The 11,353-nt window shown below is 40.7% G+C and overlaps 1 protein-coding gene across 2 annotated transcripts in view; it reads right to left on the bottom strand.

The window, feature by feature from the left end:
- Positions 1–10,378, bottom strand: part of SYNJ2BP (synaptojanin 2 binding protein) — a 56,379-nt gene extending 46,001 nt beyond the window's left edge. For both annotated transcript variants that reach the window (XM_027111635.1, XM_027111634.1), the window contains exon 1: positions 10,202–10,378. In XM_027111635.1, the coding sequence (XP_026967436.1) occupies positions 10,202–10,265 (64 nt within the window). In that variant the 5' untranslated portion in view covers positions 10,266–10,378. The remainder of the gene's footprint in view (positions 1–10,201) is intronic.
- Between the last annotated feature and the right edge of the window lie 975 nt (positions 10,379–11,353).

An 11,353-nucleotide genomic window follows, 5' to 3' on the forward strand; every position in this document is an offset into this window, starting at 1 on the left:
AAAAAATAATAATAATTACCACCTCCCTGCTTTTCACCCTTACACACACACAGCTGTTCCATGTCTCCAAGATTTTTGATGTCTTCTTCCTTTTGCCTAGAAACATATTTCACTGAAATTACTTGGTTAATTAGCTCTTTACACTACTGCAGCAATTATCAATAGTTCCAATGATGAATAAAGCTGCTATAAACATCCATGCACAGGGGATTGGCTTTTTTTCATTTTTGTATCTCCTGTGCCCACCCAGTACCTAGGACACATACAAACCTCAGTTGGTGGCAAGCGACTGTTAAAGCCATTGGAAGTAACACCTAAGCCAGGAATTCCTAACATTTCTAATTCTGGGGAAATGCAGCAACGTTAATAACGTCTCTGTGAGCCTCCAGTAGGCTTTTTCATAACCTGAAAAAGAAGGCACAAAAGGAAAGGAGGGAAATATAAAAGGGGAAACCCAATGTCCCTAAAATGCCTATGACATAGGTTACCCTGCCTTTCCTGGATGACTCAACTCTTGCTCCTCTGAAATCTATTTTCCACACAGCAGCAGTAATGACAGGCACCATTTAATTAATTAAATGAGTTATCTTTGGTAAACTGATTAGAAGAGTGCCTGATACAGAATCAACACTATAAAAGTATCTGTAAAACAAAACAAAACAAAACCCCCATTTAATTCTCACAACAAGTCTGAATAGGTGCTGTTAATACTCTCATTTTATAGCTAAGGAAATCAAAGTATATAGAAGTGAGGTAACTTGCCCAAGGCACATAGCTAGTAACACAGGTATTCTGGCTCTTAATCACTATGCTTTACTGCTCACTGCAATTATATTAAAATTCAGTTCTCTTTGTATCCACAGTGCCTAGCACAGAAACATGCGCTACAGTCATTGCTCAATAAATGTGTAGATTGAAAGAAAGAAAGAATGAATGATTCAAACAAGTGATTCAAGAGGTTAAATGACTAGGCATCTTTTCACCCAAAACTATTATATTCTCTGGAGACTCTCTGGTCCAAAGATGAAATATGTCAGTTGTTATTTGTTACTTCTCCCAAAAGAGAGTAACATGACAAAGAGAGAAAGAGGGAAAATCTTAAACCTCAAAGAAACAGAAAGACAGTGCAGCAACAAAAAATGTATTACGCCCATGGTCCGTCTCTGTCCATCCTGGTGCCCCATCTGATGGAGGCGACAAAGAATATGGCCTGTGTGAATGAAAAAAATATTGCCTGCAACACTGTAAACAAAGGTTGTTGCAGCCATTGAGCCATCACATTATAGCTGCCCGTGACAGTGAGCCCTGAGGAAACTCAGGATGGAAGCAGCACGCCTGCCATCAAGCAGTCAGCCACCACAGCCACCTCCAGTGATGTACCCTGAGGAGACTCCGGGTGAGAAAGCCCAGGATACTGGCCCCAGATAGCTGAGGTGCATGTCAAAGGAATGATTTCAATGAGCCCAGACTTTTGCATCTTCCCATACACAGAAAAGCACTAAATTCCTTAACTTGAGATGTCTGGTTTTCTTTACTTAACAGTAACCTTTTGATGTTCTGACTACCTGGTCTTTGTTGCAAGAACTCCTATGTGTCCTGGCTCCTCCCTTACCCCTTCAGAGCAGACTCTCAGAGCTATCTGAGAGGCTGCGTCCCAGGCTTAAGTCCAATTTTGTCTGCTAAATAAAACTTAACTCTCGACTTTTAGGTTGTGCATTTTTTTTTTTTTTTCAGTCAATACAGACCAAAGATGTTTCAGGCAGTACATGCCAGGACATACATCTGGGCCTCTTTTTATTGCTCCTAAGTTTCTCTTTCAAATATCTAGGTAGGCATTTGATCTACCTATTCCTGATCCCTCCAGAATTTGGCTTTTCCAGCTGGCTCTCCTGTGGACTTGATGGTTTATTGCAACCAGATTACAACTAGTTATACTAATTATCGTTTTAATTTGTTCTCTGTTTCCAAATTATTTGTGCTTTTTGTCTCTCTGCTGCAGTATGACTTTGTTAATGTTACTAGCCGTATTACTTATATCCTGTCTATTTTATAAGATTGTTGTCTCCTGCATTACCCCAGGCCCCCAACAAAATTAGTGATGTCTTGAGAGTTAAACCTATATAACTCTATACAGAATAATTGTAATAGTGCAACTCTAGGTATGGGAAGAAGCAACAAGGGAAAACATTTCCTGGATCATAATAAACTAGTAAGACGGCGGATCCAGAGAATTTTAAATTATCAACAGGGCCTAATCCAGAAATTGGCACCTTGAGTGGCATATCAACAGAATCTTTGCCTGATCTAGGAATGAGCCTTCCTAGCACTGTGGGACAAGAATCAGTCATGAAATGTCTCCCAAACGTTGGGAATTTATGACCAAGGGGAGGGACTGCGTGTGAAAAGTGTTGCCTGCCATTTTGGTAAACAAAGGATGTTGTAACCACCAAGCCATCAAATTACAGCTGCTCCTGACAATGAGCCCTGAGGGAACTCAGGATGGAGACAAAGGGGCTGACCCACCGCCAAGCCCTGAGCCACTGCAGACACGCCCAATGGTGCAGCCTGAGGGGACTCAGGATGGGAAAGAACAGGATACTGGCCCTAGATAGCTAAGGTGTGTATCAAAGGAACGCTTTCAATGAGCCCAGACTTGCATCTTTCCATACATAGAAAAGCCCTAAATTCCCTAACTTGGGATATCTGGTTTTCTATCATTAACGGTAATCTTTTGATGTTCTGATTACCTGGCCTTTGTCTCAAAACCCCTATATATTCTGGCTCCTCCCTTACCTCTTGGGAGCAGTCCCTCAGATGTATCTGAGAGGCTATCTTCTGGGCTTGAAGTCCTCAGAAAGAATGCCAAATAAAACATTTAGATTGTGCATATTTTCTCAACATTTAGATTGTGCATTTTCTTCAGTCGACAGCATCCTTATTCTCTCACTCCAGGATAAGCCCTTTTGCAAGCACTGAATTTGTATATCCGGTCTCTACTAGATCATGTCTCTACTTGCTCCCTTGCTTTCAAAATGTTTCGATCTCTTAATTTTTGCCTGATATTACAATTTATACCCTATCTGTTGCCCTCTTATCAATTTTCTCTTATTCTGCTGCTTCTTGCCCAATATATGGTAAGCTGTGCATAGCAACAGGCATGAAAACACCATAGTTTTGTACAAGGGGAGAAGGACATTATCTAATTCGTTTCTAAGACACTTCCTAAAGGCACTGAGTATTTCCTTTGGTCTTCTGTCTGAAATGTTCCACTGAGTCTGACTCTACTGGGAATGTATCTTATGAAGGTCCATAAGTCTCTGGATATTCTACCTCTTGAGGATAGTTAGCACATGCCTACCATAATTATCCTCCTACTGAACTGCAAAATTCTTAAAAATAGGGATCGTTTCTTATTCTTTATCCTAGTATCAATGATTCCTAATCATAGTGTACATAGTAAACACTAAATGAATATTTTTAAAAACAGCTTCCCTTTATTTCTGAGCCTCCTGAAACCAAGTTTGTTCTGATTCAATCAATCAAGTATAGATAGTTTTCCTCAATAAATAATTGTGCATTTACTCAAATACAATCATTGGCTACTTTGTTGCCTAGTCACATGGCTTTACAAAATGTTTCTATAGTTGAGCATCTATCAGCTTGCCTTTCTACTTCTATCTTGAAAAAATTCTCAGTAAGATTGATCCTTGAAGCAATCTTTAGAGACACATTCTTTGTATCATATACTTTTCTCACTCTCTGTGTTTTTCCAGTTATTCCATCTCCTTGTTTCTGGAATGTTAGTCAGTTTCCTACCGTTATATCACATTAGGACCAAACTGATTCTTCTTTCTCAAATTGTATTTAGTGGAGAACCTTGTTTATGACTTTTTGAAAGCTGAAATAGACCATGTTACTGCTTATCTTTATATAACAACATCCTATTATACTTTTCTGATATTCATCAATTTGCCTAGTCCTTTCAAGAACATTTACTGACCACTTTGTGTCATGTACCAGGCAAGGCATTAGGAAAACAAGAGATGAAATATATATATCCTTTTAATCAGAAGAGCTCAGACTGAAGTAGAGGGAAGAGGAGACACAAGTAAGGAAGCAAATATAGAAATAACGCTATTTTTTTCTCTCTGTGTTCCCACAGGACTCTGTGATCTTTCTAGGATCGTTCAGAGCCTGGATTTTTAAGTCACATAGACCTGGATCCAATTCTTTTTTTTTTTTTTTTAACATCTTTATTGGCGTATAATTGCTTTACAGTGGTGTGTTAATTTCTGCTTTATAAAAGTGAATCAGCTATACATATACATATATCCCCACATCTCTTCCCTCTTGCATCTCCCTCCCTCCCACCCTCTCTATCCCACCCCTCTAGGTGGTCACAAAGCACCGAGCTGATCTCCCTGTGCTATGCAGCTGCTTCCCACTAGCTATCTATTTTACACTTGGTAGTGTATATATGTCCATGCCACTCTCTCACTTTGTCCCAGCTTACCCTTCCCCCTCCCCGTGTCCTCAAGTCCATTCTCTAGTAGGTCTGCACTGGATCCAATTCTTAACTCTGCCACTTAAAGAGTTGTGTGATGAGAGTCAAGGTTTTCTCCTTTGCAAAATGGGATAATAACCATTTATTCCTTGCTGGGAGTAGATGAGACAAAGTGCTTAGTTTGGCAATACATGACAGACAATAAATGGTGTCTGAGATTCATAATAAGGGGGCATCTAGCCTGGGTAAAGAAGGCTTCCTGGAGGAGGTGACTCTTGAATTGAATCTTAATCAATGAATGAATAGGAATCAATGAATAGGAAGGGGAAGGAATCAAGATGGAATCTTTAGAGAAAGGTTAAGTTTTCACACCAGCATTGAGAACTTTTCATGATCCAGTCTCTACCTATCTTAGCAACCTCTTCTCCCTTAACTCTCCTAAATGAACCCTTCCTTCTATCCAGGCTGGTTTATTCACTCATCTCAGAATATGCTTACTTATTTTCTTTTCTCTATTTCTCCTTAAGCCATCCCTGGTTGTGGCACTAGCCTAAAGCTTGTCTATAAGAGCAACATAAGTTCCACCTTCTTGTAATTGATCAGTCTGGCCCCCACCAATGCCTCCATTCTTTCACCTTTTCTAGCACAGGGTTAGATTAACGTACCTCTCTACACACTTCCTTTGTCCTCCTATTACATTCATGCTCATCACAGTCCTTAACCATCTGCACCTCTGCACTGAGATTTAACTTTTTACATGTGAATGTCATATCTCCATCGGAACATAAATTCAATGAGGGCTAGACGTCACATAATCAAAAGAGAAAATAGGGGGCTTCCCTGGTGGCACAGTGGTTGAGAGTCCGCCTGCCAATGCAGGGGACACGGGTTCGTGCCCCGGTCCGGGAAGATCCCACATGCCACAGAGCGGCTGGGCCCGTGAGCCATGGCCACTGAGCCTGCGTCTGGAGCCTGTGCTCCTCAACGGGAGATGCCACAGCACTGAGAGGCCCGTGTACCGCAAAAAAAAAAAAAAAAAACCAAAAAATAAAAAAAGAAAATAGGGCAAGGATACAGCACTTTATTCTCAGCTCTATTTGGCATATGAAGGGTCAGAAAACTGTTGGCACCAGTCTCGGGGTTAAACACAAAGCACACGGCAGGTCTGTAGAGGCTTAGATGCTTGGACTTTATGAGGTTTTTGTTTTTAGGTTCTCACCTTGATACGCTGTCAGCTCTGTCAATAGAAAACTATAAAAACTTTCCACTGCGGATTGTGTTAGTCATAGGATGCCTCAAATCATTCTGGAAATAAGGCATGATATAACAAAATAAAGGTCAGGAGAAAGGCTGGGAGCCAACTCCTTAGGCATAGCTACTATAGTGGGAGGTAGTATATGGAACACTATAATCAACAGATCTGGGTTAAATTCCTGGCTTTTGAAACTTACTGGCTTTAGAACTTGGGCAAATCCTTAACCTCTCTGAGAGACAATTTCCTCAATTAATAATGTGGATTAATCACCATTCACGGTGGTTGTGAAGAAAAAAAATTTATATATATATAAAAAGTAACTAGCACACTGCCAGAAAGAGAATACTTCCTTAATTATTCATTATTAAAACATTGTACCAACCCATTACCCTCTGCAACTCCTTTAAAGAAAGTAGAAAAATAGAGATTCTGTTCCCTCTTGAAAGGTGGTAATCGGGAGCAACTTGCCGAAACTCACTGATAACTCAGTCCTGAACAAGGAATCCTAATATCCAACATGAAGTAGGGTTGTCTTTATGGCCAATATGTACCTGTTACAGTGAAAAAAAGCTAAATTAGATTCTTGTCATACTTCTTAGAGTAACTGAGTCTTTCCAACATTAAAAACTCTCAATTTGATAAAAGTGGGAGGCTTCGAGACTATAATCAAGCTGGATGCCCATAGAAAGAAGAGTGTTCCATAAAGGATAAAAAGTGAACTCTTCAAACCCTTGAGGGCATTTCATTTGAGATTGTGATTGATTCTTCAGACCACCTACTGCTGGTTCAAAATGGCAGGAACCATAAAACAACACATGGCCAAAGAATCATGAACTCTTGGAAGTGGAAGAAACTTACAAAGTCGTCCAGCCTAAGCCTCTCCTTACATGGCTGAAGAAGTAGGCATAGGATAGATGTCAAGCTATGTACCAAGCTTTCTTTTGCCTCACCAGATACTCACTTCATAGTCATAACTTCCCCAAGATTTTATTTCCCTTGCAGTAAGCAAGATCAGACAGAATAGGTTCATTTGCCTTGCAAAATGGGCCTAAACACTGGAATTACCCAAGACTCTTGCCCCTGACAGAACACTGACACAAAAAGGCAAAAGTATGTACATCCTTGCAGTTACCTGATTAAACTATCAGGTCCCTACAAAGGACGCTGTACTGAAACAAAGAGTGACAATGCTGACTACAAACAGAGGTGCATACTTGGAACTATAGGCTTTTCATATTTCTTCTGTAGAAAGAAAGAACACTATGGGACTACCAAAATTACTGGAAGCTTCTAGTGGTGATAACTGACTTCTTCCCTATGCATCTTCATGATGGCACAGTGAGGAAAAGCCGAGTTAGACTGTGAGACTTCTTAGGAATACCACATACTGTGGGACTCGAGGGACATTGTTCCAGCTAATGATTAAGAACTCTCCAGACAGTAGGGGCTTCTTAGACAATGGGTGAATTTCCAGGATGTCCAGCCCCCTTCCGAGAAGGAGGGAGATAACAAAATGTAAAAAAGGTGTCTGTCAAAGACCAATCAGGCAGCTGGGGAGAAGGAGGGAGATAACAAAATGTAAAAGAGGTGTCTGTCAAAGACCAATCAGGCAGCTGGGGACAAGTTCCCTCTCTGGTCCGAGCCTAAGCCGGGACCAATCAGCAGGAGAACACAACCAAATCTATAATTTACATACGGGGAAGTGGGAACCTATGAAACTGACATATTCGCGCCCAAAAGGGTTCCTTCTTCGACCTCCTGCGTGAGGACCAAGGAACCCCGGTGCACCGGCCTTCAATAAACCTCTTGCGTTTTGCATCGACTTCCGACTCTTGTTGTTTCCTGGGCGAGTCGAAACTCCTAGGAGACCGCGCAGGTCTAACAATACCAGGTAACTAGCTTTGGGAGGTGATAAACAGAAACTTGGAACCTTGTTAAATGAACCAATCAAACTTCAAATGACTGTTTTTATCCAAGTTTGTGGCTCTACTCATCTAAACTTTTAAGTTTATCAACTTATATGAGTAAAACATGAAAATGCTTAGAAAAAATTAAAAGTCACTAGGTGAATAAATTCATTCATTTTTGAATAAATGCACATACAAAACAGAAATGAAACAACTCTGAGGTGAGACACATTAGCATATACAAGTATTCTTAATCAGTCCTTTGACGTTTGTCCTAATTCTAATAATGCAGAAAAATGGTAACACTAGGAACTTCAGGTCTGCAAGATCAATAGGATCAGAAATTTCAGTGAATAGTGAGCTGAACATTAATCAACACTGTTATGTAAATACCAAAAAAGGTGAAGTGATATTACACTAAACTTTTAAAATATTTAGTGACTGGAATATGCAAGAGAATATCAGAGTTCTGCTCTGCTCCAGTCAGGAGATCCTGAAAATACTGTGGATACTGCAGCAAAAGGACCATGTCAAAATACGTTAAATTCTTAAGCAAGAGACAAGAATCAAACTTCAAATCACATCACAAGAGACCTAATGTAACAACTAGGGATATTTAGGCTGTAGAAGAGACAAAACAGGAGAACAACCAGATGCCTTTAAATACTTGCAGGGCAATCAGAAAATGAACTACCATTGTTTCAGTTGGCCCTAGGAGAAGAACAAGTACCAATGGATGAAAAGTACAGAAAAACAGATTTTGGTTTAACAATAATTTTCCATGTTAGCCTCAAAAGTCAATAACCATTAACAGGGAGAGAAGGAGAAATTTACATAAAATAAGAAAAATGTACCTAAGAGACTTGGGCACACTGAATGAGCCTTTGACAAAAGTTTAGGAGATCGTATGAAGCATGACATTAAACCATGCAGATTAGTAATAAATTACACTCTCGTAAGTAAAGCTGATTTCCAATTTTTTTATAACAAGAAAGAAGACAAAGCATGGGTGATTCAGAAAGCCATATTTGGGCTTCCCTGGTGGCGCAGTGGTTGAGAGTCCGCCTGCCGATGCAGGGGACACGGGTTTGTGCCCCGGTCTGGTAAGATCCCACATGCCGCGGAGCGGCTGGGCCCGTGACCCATGGCCGCTGAGGCTGCGCGTCCGGAGCCTGTGCTCCGCAACGCGAGAGGCCACAACAGTGAGAGGCCCGCGTTAAAAAAAAAAAAAAGAAAGCCATATTTTATGAAAAATAATCTATGAGTGGTGGTCAAGCTACTGCAAAATTCCAGATGGGAAAAGATGGACTGGTCTAAGTAGTGACGATGGAAACAGAAAGGAGTGAAAGACTTAAAAAATTATTTCCGATAGAGTTCATGGTACTTGATGAGTTGTTGGAGACTCTTGAAATAACAGTATTTAGCAGTATTTACTGTGTTAACCTAACCATTTATCTACTAACAATAAAAACAACAATAGTAGTGAACACACAGTGCTTAGCACACAATGTTCTAAATATTTTACATAGATTAACTGATTTCATTCTCATAACCAGAGAAAGCGTACTCTATTATCATGCACATTTTACATATGAGAAATTAAGTCTTACATCAGTAAAGTTAGTTAATAAATATCAAAGAACTAGTAAGAGGTTAGATACCATTTTTGGACCTACATAAGCCCAAAGCTAAAGCTCTTAATTGATACACTAGACAGCTGTAAAGGAAAGGCAACAAAAGCCAAAGTGGGCAGCATGTAGTACTATTAAGAGCCTAGTGGAGTGAAATGCATCAGGAGATAAAAGCACTGTAGGTGAAAGTGAGGATTTGGTAGTATCGGAATCACATGACGGGCTTGTGGGAAGGAAGGAAGGGATGAAAAGGACCAAAGAAACATCTGTATTGAATCCAAATTCACAGAGGTGGGTCCTAGGAATTAACCTTTTTTTTTAAAAAAAAAAAGAAAAACCAAAAAACCTTGGATAATTTTGAGGCGAAACCAGCTTTGGGAACATCTGTAGCAGATCTCTAAGGTCTCTTTCTGGTTTAACATTCCAGTTGACCGTCTAAATGAATTTCCCAGAAACGAAAGGAGGGAGGGAGGGATACTAGCACCAAGAAAACGGCTATGCATTTACAGTACACACCGTTTATGCTCCCATTTTTACTAAACTGTCTCTCATAGAAACAGGGATAGAGCAGGCAAACGGAAGGAAGGGTGTGGTGTTCATGGGTGCTGGCTAAAAAGCAGGCTTTCCCCCAGGATTTTCTAGTACCGTTAGCAGAAAGAAACTTCCTGACTATAAATATATGTGGTAACCCGACTGCAAAATGAGGTGGACCCCTCAGATCCGTCTCAGGCTAACGCTGGATGCCAATATAGCCTTCTATGTGCTCACAAGCGTTGCAGGAAATATCTCGGTTGGGGCCTGCCTTCTCCAAGGCCAAAAGAATCTGGCTCTGCAGAAGAGGTGTCCGCTCTGCAATTACAGCCTCAAGTACCCTACTCCCAGCGATGATCATTTCTGCACATACCTGAGGGTCCTCTAGTGAGATTGATCTCCTCCTCAGTAACCAAGCAATCCACTCTTCCGTTCATATTTTACTCTTGTCTGGCTTCCCAACCTGGGTCACCGAGGGCTCGCGCAGGCGAAGGTGAAAATCACCCCGGCGGCGGCCACAGCATCGCACTTTCGGTTTCAGTAGCCCCTGAACCGGAAGAGGAAGCAAGGAGAGCGGCGAGCGCCAGGAATGCTGGGAGTCGTGGTTCTGGCTGCCGTTCTGCGGCGTTATCCCACCTGGTGGTCAAAACAAACTGTGAGGTGAGTAGGGAGCGCATTTCTATCCTGGGTAGGGATAGGGAAGGTAAGAGACATAAATGAATTGATATTGTCAAGGAAAAATGAAAACTAAGATCTCCTGCCATCTCAGAAAATCTTACCGAATGTAGAAAAAAAATTATATTATTCAGTAAGCCCGGAACCAGACTGGGATGGGTGTCACAGGCAATTGCTAATGCGATTGCAAAGAAAGAATCTCACCCTTTTTTATAGACAAGCAGATACAATCCATTACGTGCATGTTCTCATGTAAGAGTACTACGTAACCACACCGGTTGCTATACCTTCTTTGGTAGGTCACGCTTGGGGTAGCCATTTGTGTTCGTTAATTGCCATTATCGAAGGGAAAAAGAAAACTTTTCTATTTCTGTGACAAGAAGGTACTTTTAGCTTGGAGCAACGAGCCTAGGCTAACTTCTATGGTGCGAGGATATGGGGCACTATCTTCCTGGATGTTTAGATTTCAAAGAGTTGGCTCCCAGGACCTTAAGAAAAACTTTACTGAGTTGTACCTGGTAAGAGGCTTGTTTAGCTTTTAAAAAGACTTATATAGATATAAAAGAGACATAGGAAGGATTTATAATTACAAATTTGTTCAAGAAAATTCTCTATGAAAGGGGAGAGGGGTAAAGGTCTCTTCCTTTTGGTAACAGGGAAAACAGGGAAAATTCAATCTTTTTTTTTTTTTTTAAGTCCCTGCAGTAAGACTGGTAAACACAGTAGCTTCTGGTTTGATTATTTAATCTGAATTGGAATGCCTTAATTGGAATTGAACTTTTCAATCTTCCATCAATCCCTGTGGTCTGACTCCAGGTGATTTCTCAAACCAGAAGCTACTGTGTTTATC

Source organism: Aethalodelphis obliquidens, unplaced genomic scaffold (assembly GCF_003676395.1).
Source record: "Aethalodelphis obliquidens isolate GAN/ISIS:26980383/991018 unplaced genomic scaffold, ASM367639v1 scaffold10, whole genome shotgun sequence".
Taxonomy (NCBI): domain Eukaryota; kingdom Metazoa; phylum Chordata; class Mammalia; order Artiodactyla; family Delphinidae; genus Aethalodelphis; species Aethalodelphis obliquidens.